The 12,019-nt window shown below is 53.2% G+C and overlaps 1 protein-coding gene across 2 annotated transcripts in view; it reads left to right on the forward strand.

Moving 5' to 3' along the window:
- The window catches only part of MGAT5B (alpha-1,6-mannosylglycoprotein 6-beta-N-acetylglucosaminyltransferase B), a 56,408-nt gene that overhangs the window by 21,628 nt on the left and 22,761 nt on the right, over positions 1-12,019 (forward strand). For both annotated transcript variants that reach the window (XM_032199864.1, XM_032199865.1), the window contains exons 4-8: positions 8,485-8,597; positions 9,030-9,103; positions 10,216-10,386; positions 10,816-10,980; positions 11,662-11,831. In XM_032199864.1, the coding sequence (XP_032055755.1) occupies positions 8,485-8,597; positions 9,030-9,103; positions 10,216-10,386; positions 10,816-10,980; positions 11,662-11,831 (693 nt within the window). The remainder of the gene's footprint in view (positions 1-8,484; positions 8,598-9,029; positions 9,104-10,215; positions 10,387-10,815; positions 10,981-11,661; positions 11,832-12,019) is intronic.

Raw genomic sequence — 12,019 nt, forward strand, 5'->3', positions numbered from 1 at the left:
AGCCTGCAATTAAAGGCTGGGCTGCGCTGAACTGAGTGCACGCACGAATTAGAGTTGCACAGGAAGCCTGCGAGTGCGCACTCTTGCCTTTTCAGTAATGTAATTTTAACCACTGAAAAACATCGTTCGTCTGCGTGACGGCAGCTGCTGGGGATGTTGTCGTCGCGGGGCTGGCTGATGGCTGGGGGCATGAGCAGGACAGCAGCAATCCTGCCCAGGAAAGGGATGTGGCTGCTAGACTGGAAGGCGCTGGCTCTGATCTGATGACGTTTTTGGCCAATTTCTCATTAAAAGAACGAGCGATTCCAGGTTATGGTAATTTCTGTACATCAGCAGCCAAAAGATGAGCTTAGAAGTGTTTCTGTGGGCTGGCAGCGATCGCTTTGGAGGGAAATGTCACTCTGGGTGGCGGCAGCCCTGCGGAGCTGCTTGTCCCAGGTGGTCTCAGACACCTCGGAGGGATGAGTGGCCCTTGGGGACACGTGGGGGTGACACCTCGCAGTGACCCTGGCTGTGGGGTGTCACAGCTCCAGGTTTCTAATGGCAGGGCTGGGGGGGGGGGCTGGTTCATCTGTTGAGTCTGGGACAGAGAGACCATGGAGGATGAGGGCTGACAGACTTCCTCAAAGCATCCTCTGTGTTTTGTGGCTCCTCTGAGATGGCACCGAGTGCTGGCAATTACAGCGTCCTCAGTTTTCAGGGGCAGAATATCCCTCGGCAGGGGCGACTTCTGCCAGCTCCTCACCTTTTGCTCTTTATAAATTATCCCCTGGGAGCATCCCAAACAGCAGATGAAGCTGGTGGGGCTGATGGTCCTTAGTGTCTTTGAGAGTTTTTCCTTCCTCCTCCCCTGCAGCCCCTGCAGCTTGGCTTCATTGTAGGGCTGCAAGGGGAAGGGGGCTCCAGCCGAGCCCGAGGCAGCCCCAGCCTTGGGTTTGTGGGCTCCATCCTGGCCTGTTCCCTCCTCCCTCCCTCTTTGATCTCTCGTGACCGATGTGAAGCTGTCAGCCAACGCTGATACAATTAAAGGGTGGTAATTTCAAAGGGATTTGATTCTTTAAAGCCCCTCTGGGTTAGCACAGCTGCTGCGCTCATCCCCATCCCGGTCAGCACAGCCACGAGCACAGTGTCTGCCGCTCCTGAGCAGCAGCGGGTTATTTCTCATTTTCCCAAAGTGCTCTCGTGCCTATGATAGGATCGCCACCGAAATAGGAAGGCTGTGGGCTTGCAGAGCACCTCCTGAATAGGGACGAGCTGAAGCCCCCCCGGGTGCTGTGTGGAAACCCTGCAATCAGCAGCACAGCCCGTGCCCCCGCACCAGCCCGGAGGGGTGGATTTCTGCAGGGAAAGGGACAGGGAGGAATCCAAATACATGGGGTGCAATGAACCACCGGCCTTGGGAAGCCCCCAGCTGTCAGGACAAGCATCTTTACGCAGCTGGAAGGCTCCCCAAGATGGCAAAAATCATCTTCAGCTCCATAGGTGCTGTCTGAGGCTGAGCGTGCGTGGGTGCCTCTGTGCATCGCCCCTGCAGGGCTTTAGAGATGGTTTTGGTACACCCAAGCATCCAAAATCTGCCCTAGAGGAGGTGCCCAGAGTTTTTTTTGGGAAGATCTCTGGTTTTTCACACTGGGTTAGGGGCACCAGCTGCAGCACCCTGCCTTGTGCCTGGGATTCCTGAGCCCTTTTCCAGCCGTTTGTGCTCCCTGCCCGTGCGGGAAGGTGAGCGGTGGATTTTGTACAGATCGCCAGCAGGCTGCCAGTCAGCTGCAGGAAAATCAATGTCTCTGTTAATTGAATGCAACCCTCGTAAATCATCAGAGGGAAGGAAATTAGAAGTACTTATGGAAGCCTCCTGGAGAGCTGTTTGCTGGGCAGGGGAAATGTTAGCCAGCAGGGGAAGCGCCAGTGCCCTGTTGGAAAGAGTTTGGGGCGGGATGGAGCGGGTGCGAGGTGGTTGATCCTAAATGGACCCCAAAAATGCCAGAGCTGGGGGCTTGAGGGAGCCCTGGTCCCCATCCTGGGGCTGTCCCCACATGGGAAGTGGCAGCAGGGGTCCCAGGCTGGGGTCTGTGTGCCGGTGCCCTGCCTTGCTGCCCCTCAGCCCTGCGTAGTGGTTAGCAGACGAAGAGTGTTATTTGCTAATGACTGATTAATCTTCAAGCTTAATTACTGCCAGGGCTCAGTTAATTTCCATGCGCTTAAAGTATTTGTTCTTGTAATCGTTACATGACTCCAAATTCCCCTGGTAATTACAGGTCTCACAGCGTGTCACCGAATGGATGGGGTTCCTGCGTCCTGCCCAGCTCCGTTTGTCCCCAAATCGCTGCCATCGAGGAGCACCTTGGGGACGCTGCTGCTGATGTTGGGGTCCCCATGGCAGCACCTGGCTCCTCTCCCCCCTTGCTCCTGGGTTTGCATCCCCCCAGCACCTCCAGCTCAGTTTGCTGTGGTCAATGCCTCAGCAGGCTTTGCTTTTTGTTCATTTTCAGCCCGAAATGTCGATGTGTTGGGGGCTGCCTTACGCAGGGCTTTCCCAAGGAGGCTTCTCAATGGGTTAGACGTGGAGTTAAAGTGCTCTCCTGTTGGTTTGGAGCTGTGCTTGAGTCACCTCGGGCAGCTTGCGGCTGGAGAGCCCTCAGTACCCGCAGGAGATGGGGAGCATCCTTCCACAGAGCCCACAGCACAGCCTCAGGTGGGCAAAATGGGTATTTTCGTCTAACTTTGGGGCAGGTTGCTTTTGGATGTCATTCTCAGCAGCTTGCTGAGCATGGCAACATCTCCAGGGCCCCCCAAAGGCCGTTTCTGGCAGCCTGCAGGCATCAGACTGCCCGAGCGTGCAGCAAATACCTCTGATTTATGCCCCAATCAAGCGAAGATTAAGGTACATTGAGGTGACTGAGCCTGTAACCCTTGTATCTCTGACCCTTTGTGTTCACAGGAATAAAACTCGCTGACACCTGTGCTTAGGGCTTGGCTCTGTTCTGCTCCACAAGGCGTTAGGGAGAAGAGGGCTTGGGCTTGCGGCTGCAGCCTCCTATCCAGCTCGGGAAGGCTCCCTCAGCAGCTTATAGCATTCGTAAAATATTTTAATTAACATTCTTGATTACACATCGCTGGCAAGTTCTGCTTGTGTGGAAATATGCGCTGGGTGCTCGGTGCAGGGCTGCAATACCACGCTGATTGGGAAGCTGGGCCAGGTTTTCATCAGAGACCTTATTTCCTGGGAAACGTGTTGCCTGCTCCCTGCGCAGGCAGAGGCTCCCCAAGGGGCGCCGCAGCTCACTCAGGGCCTGAGCCTTTAAATGCATTTTTGTGCAGAACGTCACCTGCGGTAAATGGAAATTAAAATAAATCGAAGCACTTCAGTGAGGAAAATGCCCCGGTATTTACAACGTGATCTGTCATTCGGACAGCCAGGGCCGGTCACCCGCGTGGTTTCCTTCCCACAATTTGCTGAAGTAGCTCGACTGGAGGAGCTCGGCAGCAGCTCTGCTCGTGCAGCATCCAATATTTGCTTCAAATGAGTTTCCCTGGCATGGTCCTGTCCTGAAATAATGTATTCTCTAGGTTATTTGCCCGATATGAATTCACAAAGAGTGCAAACAGAGCCCGAGCGATCTTGGGTCTTTATTCAAGTATTCACGGAGAGGAGATTGAGCTGTTTGTCTCAGCCCTGAGATGTAATGAAAAAGATTGCTGAATACAGAGATACCAGAAATTATATTTGAAGCGTGCACGGTTCTGTGATATATTTTTTTTTAATGCAATTTTTTATTTTTATCCGGTTGACCGGCCGGGGCTGCCTGTGAAGCATAAAACCCTTCTCAGTTGCACAGGGTTTAGTGCACAGCTCCTGGGGATCAGCGGCACCGTACCTGTGCTGGGATGGGATCTGGGGCATCCAGGGGACCACCAGGGGCCGTAATGAGGCTGGGGAGCATGGGGTGCGTGCCCCAGCCCCACATCTTGCTGAACTTTGTGCCCTGTCAGCTATGGGATTCCCAGTAATGTGGTGTGCAGCAGGTTTTGGTCACCTTTGCCTGTTTTTTTCCCTATTTTTTCCTTTTTTTTTTTTTTTTTCTCCTTTAACTGTGCTTTTCTGCCAGGTTGATAGAAAGGCTTTGGGCTTTTCCTCTGCTCCCTATGGCTTTGAACCTTTCCAAACTCCCACCGTGGCACCCCACGGGGCTCAGTGTTTCTCACGGCCACCCATGGCTGCGTGCTAAGGCCAAGCAAAGCTTGCGGATGTGCTCCAGTACCAGATTTCTGGTGATAAATCCAGGTTCAGAACTTAAATAAACACAAGATGTGTGGCTGGTCCTCATGAATGGGGCACCTGGCCAACCCCTGCCGCAGCCCCTGTTGTGAGCTGCGGTACAGGGGGCAGCGATCTGAAATTTGGGGAGAGCAGCAGCTAGCAGGCAACCTCCCTGCCCTAAGGGTTTTTTTTTTGTTGTTTTGTTTTGTTTTTTTTTTCTCTTTGTGTTTTTGAGTGCAAGCCATCCCCTTGTAGAGGACTTGGGGATGCACACAAGGATGTGGATAGAAGGTTTGCCATCAGTGCCCCTTGGGATTTGGGTTCCCTGTCCTGTGGTGCAGCTGGGCAGACACATTTTGTGCTTGACTGTCTCTTCTGCCTTGTGTCTTTGGGCAAAAAAAATCTTTAAAGAGGCAAATGACAGCACATCACCGTGAACAAGTTGAAATCCTTTGGTAAACGGCTCTGTACGAACGTTGCGTTTGTTGATGTATCTTCAAAACATCTGCTTTTCCCCATCTGTAGCGGTCCTCCAAAGTCACCGCTTTCAGCAGTTAATAGCAAGAAATATAGGATGAGCAAACAAATATGCTTAGGGTTTGTATTATGAAGACAACGCACAAATAGAAAGAGATTCATCTTTTCATAATGCCACTTTTTATAAAAGGCAATAAAAATACGGTACCTTGTAAAGGGATAAACAAGCTTGAGTCTGAGCCGCTGCTGCAGGGTTGCGAGCGAGAGACAAAGTGAAGGGAACCAAATTAATGTATAAAAAAGTAAAGGAAAATTCAACCTCTGGCTACATTATATGGCAAATGATCTGCCTGTGGGGAAAGATACATCTTAATAGCAGTTTTTGAAATGAGATGAATACTGTATACAGTGCGTTATAAGCCACCGTGTGATCTGAATCGTAATCAACACGGGGAAGTATAAATCTGAAAATAATAAAGATGAAATCAATATTGATGGTTAGAAGTAAAAGTACTGTATTTGCCGTAGTAAATGGTTTTAAGGTCCCAGGGAAAAATTTCTTCTAGAAAACCTGTAGTAATTTACTATAGTTTCAATAGCTGGCATAGCCCCAGTGCATTTCGGTGGCATTTATATCGTCGCTAGAGAAAAATTTAAAAAGCAAGAAGGAAAGAAGGGGCCCGTTGCTGCTCCCTGTGCAGCAGTGTTGCTGGTAAAGAGCTTTTCATCCTGCTGTGCTGGTGGGGGCTGCACCCGCAGCCTGAGACCCCGCAGGGGCCAGGCTTTGTGGGACATGGAGCGTGTCCTGCCCGGTCCCTTCCAGGCACCGTCCTGCTCCGGCCACATGCCGTGACTCCGCACCCTGCTTCTCGTGCTGGGTCAACATTTTGTGATCTCGCTGCTGTTTTTGGATAACGAGCCACGTTTCCATTCTGCTGAGCTGTCATTTAGCAGAACAAGCCACTTACCTTGTCCTTCCCAGTGTCTCCAGGTGCTAAGAATTAAGGTATCGAATTCTGACGAGCTGCAGGAAACCTCTTTGCCTTAGAGGTTTTGCCTTTGGTGTTTTATTTCCTTGTCCTCTACCCAGGTGACAAATCGCTTTAATGATAGCTGATGTAACTTCTGCTTAACCTCTTTCTCGTCTCATTAGCACGTTAAATGAAATTTGCTGCTCGAGCTGTGCCTTGCTGCCCAGCAGAGGAGGCGGTGTGCTGGGTGCTGCACCCAAAGCCCTTGGAACCCAGTGCCCAAAGCAGGGGGGGAGGTTGGAGGAGCTTGATTTGAAGAGTAAAGGTGCAGGTGGTGTGAGACTGAGCATGGTTCAGGATGTTTTCTGCAGTTACTCCTTCCTTTTAATATATAAAACATGCCAAGGACCACACTGGACATTTCAGCTCCAGAATAGCTGAAGGGAGCGAAACATCCCCTTGGCTTCTTGATCCAGGTCAGTTCAGTTTTCGTCTCCTCTCAGGTAACCCTCCTGTGCCTTGCAGGAAGCCTGGCACGACGCGGCTGTCTTGTTTCGGAGAGCTGCGAGTGCTGCTGACATGCCGTGATCAAACACACATCTTACATCAAAGCCTCAAAGCCTTTGTTTTCGGGGAAGAGCTGCAGCAGGAGCTGGGTGAACTGACAGGCACCGGGCCAGATCTGGTGGCAGTGAGCAGGATTGGTGCTGGCTGTGGGGCTGAGCCATTTATTTGGGGGTGAAGATCCTGATTTTATGTTTGGAAGTGCCAGTGCTTGGTCCTTGCTGATGTCTGGAGGTTCTCAGGGAGGAGATGGAGACCAAGGCTGCCTTCAATCATTGGGATTCTCCTGACTGCTGGGGGCTGGATTAGACTTGGCCAGATCTTGGGGCAGCTTCTGGCTGCAGGTAGAGGTTGGACCGTGCCCTGATTTAGGTGTTTTGGAGTAGGGTTGCTGTTGCATTGTCTGTGCCCATCCTTTCGCTTTGCTGTGAGTGCTGGAGAAACCTGAGGAGCGTTCCTGCCAAGCCATCGTCCCCCTCCTGTTGTTACAGCAGGAGGCTGGGCTCGTTGGCTGTAAATTCAGTAATTCTGGAGATGTTTGATCCTCACCTGCCTGTCCTGGCTTTTTATTTTTTAGTCTGTGTGTGCTCATCACCTGCATGAACTGACCACGGCTTCCTGGTGGAAAAAAGCTACCAAAAACCAGGGCTTTGAGAGTTTTCAGGGCTGGCTGAGCACTTTTGCCCTCAGACTGGGAGCGTTTTGTCTCCTCAGAGCCACGCTCACAAGCCAAGCTTGTCATAGGTCATTTCTGTGTCTGTATTTTGCCAGGGTCTCACGAGGAATCTCCCTGTTTCAGCAGTTACAGCAGCTGGCAGGAGACCTGGGCTTTATTCTCTGCAAAAGGTTGGAAGTTACTTGGGGGCAATGGTGTCCTCTGCATTTAATTATTATTTCTTAAAAGCCTAAGATATGTGGCTCCCCGTAGAGGTATGCAGCTTGAGTATCGATGGTCATAAACCATGCCAGAAGGAAAAATGTGGGCTGCTTGCTGCCGGAGAATGGACTTTAAATCAACAGCCGGAGCAGTATCGGTTCATAAAACCAGGATTTTTTTAGCCTTGAGGACAGAGGTGCTTTAAATCCCAGCCTCCAGGTTCAGTGATCCGCTGGAGAACAAGCATAAAACTTCAGGGGGAAGGACCTGGTATCAGTACCTATTTCTGTGCCGGGAGTATTCAAGGTAGTCCTTTTGGGTTTGCTCCCTACTTAGGACATTTCTTTGTATTATAACGATCTCAGCAGCAGCAGAAAAAGCTCGTGGCCCTGACACTGCAGAAGGGAAAATTATTTTCCATGATAACCGAGCTCATGAGGGCATCGTTTGCGGTAGAAACTGTAAGCGAGGCATCGGAGGTGGAGATCTGCCCCTCACCAAGCGAGGCAGGGCGCCACTGCTAGTGGATTGAATTTTCCTGCCTTTGTGTAAATTATACTAGGTTTTAACTGACATCAGGCATCTTTGCAGTGCTGTCACTTGTGCCACTTGGTGCGTTGTGTAGAGGGGTTTAATGGTGCTGCTTACCCAGGACGGCATTGATCGGGAGCCTTAGCTCATGTACATGTACAGCAACTCACGCTGGTGGCATTTGGTCTCCAGCCGTACCAGGAAGGTCCCCACGTGCTCTGTGGAGGCTGTGACACTGAGCTCAAGGCCAGCTCAGGCTGTGCTGCCGATGGCACTGTCCCCGAAGCTGTCCCCATAGCCGTCCCCCTGTCCCCAAAGCCCTCGTGCACTGCACCTCACCAGGGGGAGTGGAAATCCACCCACCCATTGGTGGTGATTCGGGCCACCCACATGTCCTGCATGCTTTGTGGTGTGGCTCTGTCCTTCACCTTTTGTTGTTTTGTTCATCCTTTGGCTTGATTTTTGGTTCTTTTCTCCCCCCAACCTTCCTGCATGCACTGCGAGACCAACAATCGCAGCAGAGGATTTTCAAACATAGCACGTCTGAAATAAGGAAAACAGATTTCCCCGGCATATTTAATACTTCCCCATGTAAAATGCATGGCTATATCTGTGTTTATGAGCACACTGGAAAAAAAAAATAGCAGAAAACCGATTTATGCTGTTTTAAAGCCTAATCTCTTTGAAGCTACTGAGCTTGGTGCCAAGCCTGCGCAGGATGAGGCGCTCCCGTGTTGCACACAACAGCTCAGCTCTGCCTGGGTTTTGGGGATGTTTTCAGGGTGTCTCTGCTTTATTCCCAGGTTCCAGCCAGCAGCTGGTTTGATGGAGAGGATCCAAGCTATCGCTCAAAACGTCTCGGACATCGCAATAAAAGTAGATCAGATTCTCCGGAACAGCCTCATGAGCGCAAAAAGTAAGTGTCCTGTGCACAGCTGGGCTCCGACACAGTACACAGGTGCAATAGGGAGATCCTGCCCTGGAGAACTTGGTAAAAATGTGGGGTGGATGCTGATCTGAGGCTACATAACCCACTCCAGTCTGTAAAACCAAGGGGAGCACGCGAAGCCCTTGGGCAGAGCTCCTGGCACGGCTTGGGACAGCTCAGTGCGGATGCAGCGTGTGGTCGCAGCATCTTTGATCTGAGCGTGGTTTCCAGGGCTCTCGCCTTGCTGTTACAGCCAGGAAGAGGAGCCTGGGTGGGAACTCCCACTCCCTGGTCTCTGCCAGCCCTAGTTTTCTCCTAAAAACATTGCCTCGTGATGCCCGGGGGCTGCCAGCCCCATCCCATCCCATCCCCTCGCGTGGCTCCAGCCGGCGCTGCCTCACCCAACTCCTCTCTCCGCAGTGGGGGACGGCAGGAGGGACCAGTGCGAGGTGCCCAGGGACCCCAAATACCCTGACTGCGCTGGGAAGGTGGAGGTGAGTCGGAGCTGACCCCAACTGGAAACTGCTGAGAAAGGCTTCAAGCAGCGGGGAAGGGCTGGGGACCCGGAGGCTGGCAGGCAGCAGCGGGCTCAGCTCCCTGAGTCTGTCTCTCCCTGCCGGTATTTTCTGTGTTTAATGACAGAAGCACGGCGAGGAGAAAGCACTGTCACATCTTCTTTAAATATCTGGAGCAGTGCCGGTGTCTGGGGAATAACCTCAGCGTGTCGCAGAAGAGCATCTTGTTAAGGTGGCAGGGACCTCGATCGCAAATACCGCGTCCTGCCCGCCACGGCGCGCTCCTTACACCTCAGCGCAGCCTGGCATTTGGCCTGGAGCACGATTGCTTTGTCAGAGAGCATATTTACATGAACTAATTAAAAGCATCTCCCTCTCCCCTCCCCTCCCCGGCCTCCTGCTTCCAGCTCAGGATCCTGCAGGGCTGAGTCTCCCTGCAAAGACACTGAAGGGTACATTGAAATGACACCGGGGCGTTGCGTTTTCCACCTCCCCTAGCACAAGGCACCCTTTCCGTCCACGATTGGAGCGAATTCGGGATGTAATTTAATTGTGGAAGGCTGTAATTCGATCTCCTGTCTGGGTGATTGGTGCATTTTACATAGCAGGCGCTGCGACCTGTCTCCCGAGGAGATTTGGTTTTGGAGTTGAATTAGGAAGAGGCTGGCAGGAGCCGGGCGGGAGGGATGATGAATGGGGTCTGCGGTCGCTGGTTGTTCTCCTGCACGTGAAATCCTTCACGGGGATGGCTGCTGGATCTGCCTCCTCACCCCGCCGTGTGCCTGGGGCTGTGAAATCCGCAGCCCTGGCACAGGGGATGGGAAGAAGTCCCCATAGCGCATCGTTTCCTAGGAGGTAATGACTCCGGTCTGGGGGAAGAATTAGAACTGGTGGGAAAAAAAAATACACACACACACACACACACACAAAAATCACAAAAAAAGGAACACAACCACCCCTCCTTTTCCAGCAGCTCCTCACCATTTGTCCCCCTGCCCTCATCCCCAAGCCCCAACGTAGCTCAGGGGGGAGAGGACCGAGGGTCCCTGCGCCAGAGACAAGCCCCCCATGTTTCTTTGCCCCCTTTGCAGTGGATGAGGGCCCGGTGGACCTCTGACCCCTGCTATGCATTTTTTGGCGTGGACGGCACCGAGTGCTCATTCCTCATCTACCTCAGCGAAGTCGAGTGGTTCTGCCCTCCCCTGCCCTGGAGGAACCAGACGGCGGCCGCCCCGTCACCCCCGCCACCACCCCGCGCCCAGGTAAGGTTGGGGACATCAGGGGGATGTGACGGGTATGGAGCTGCTGCAATAAATGTCCCTGGGGCCGTCCCCAGCACCAATTCTGATGAGAGGGGGGTGGTTCAGTTGGGAAGGCACCTTGGATGCGTGGCATTCACCGTGGTGCAAGGGGGGCTGGTTGGGGCTGCCCTGGGCGCCCCCATGTCACTGCCATCCCCAGGTGTGGGCAGCCCAAGGGCTCTTTCCCATGTCCCTGACATCAAGAGCCGAGCTGAGAGGCAACAAGAAGGGGAAGCAACCCCTAAAATCCCCCGCTTCTCCCACCTGTCCTCTGCGTCAGGCTTCCCAAGTGAAGCCATCCCTCTCCAACGTTTTTTTTTTTGGGGAAAAAAAAATAAATCAGTACTTTTCTTGCCAGCAGGCACAAAGCATCTCTCCCTTCTCCTGCAGGCAGCTTTCCGGAGCGACCTGGCTCGCCTGCTGGAGCTGGTGGGCACGGGCAAGGAGTCGCTCAGCTTCATGAAGAAAAGGATCCGGCACCTGGCCCAGCAGTGGCTGCGGGCCGCCCGGCGCCTCGAGCAGAAGCTGAAGGGGCGGCAAAGAGACCAGAAACACGTAGGAGCAGCTTGCGGGGGGGGTGTTGGTGTGGGGATGGGGACACGGAGCGTTCAGCTCCAGTGGTTTCAGAAGCTGGGCTGTGTTCCTGTGGGTTTTGGTCCTGCTCCGGCAGCGGGATCGGACTAGATGATCTTTTAGGGTCCCTTCCAGTCCCTAATATTCTGTGATTCCCAGCAGGGTGGCCTTGGCCATGGCTCTGTGTGCGCTCAGGACGACACAGGACAAGCGTGACCAAAATCTGGGCAGAATTTTACAGCAGAATACTGCAATTTGGGGAGGGGGTGGCACAGCTCCTAGGGGTGCTGGAGGCTGTTGGCCATCCTGTTGGCATTTTCCCTCTGCCCTCCCCTGGGTGGCCCTTTCTGCAGAGAGATTCTTGCCCCATCCATGAACAGCCCCTGATGGGCATGGGGGAAAAGGACCAGGTCTAAAGACAGAGAGAGCCCAGCCGCTGGGAGCATCTGAATATTGGGTCCTTGCTAATTGGGCATAGATTGTTTGTCTTCACACCCGAGTGATTTCCCTGAGTAATTACAGCCTGCAGGAGGAGGCGGAGGGGGGCACAATCATCAGTCATTTTTGGCCAAAGCCTTTAAAAACCAAACTGCCTGATGGTGACAACATCATTCCCCCCCCCAGCCGCCCATTCGGCACTGACCCCTCTCCTCCCGTCCCCAGATCCTGGTTCACATCGGCTTCCTGACGGAGGAGTCGGGGGACGTTTTCAGCCCGCGGGTGCTGAAGGGGGGCCCGCTGGGCGAGATGGTGCAGTGGGCGGACATCCTGGCTGCCCTCTTCCTCCTGGGACACAGCCTGAGGGTGACGGTGTCGCTGAAGGAGCTGCAGAGGTGGGTGCCGCGGGTGCGCGATGCCCTCGGGGCGTGCACTTGTCTGAAATCATGAGATCTGCAAAGCTCAGGGCTGGCTTTTCCCTTGCCCATGGTTGGTGCAGGCTCTAGGTTGGTGCTGACATGCTGGGCTCGATCCCATCCCCTCCGCATCCCAAGGAGGTGGGAGAGATCGGTACAAATTTAAG

The sequence above is a fragment of the Aythya fuligula genome, chromosome 18, assembly GCF_009819795.1.
Source record: "Aythya fuligula isolate bAytFul2 chromosome 18, bAytFul2.pri, whole genome shotgun sequence".
Lineage (NCBI taxonomy): Eukaryota > Metazoa > Chordata > Aves > Anseriformes > Anatidae > Aythya > Aythya fuligula.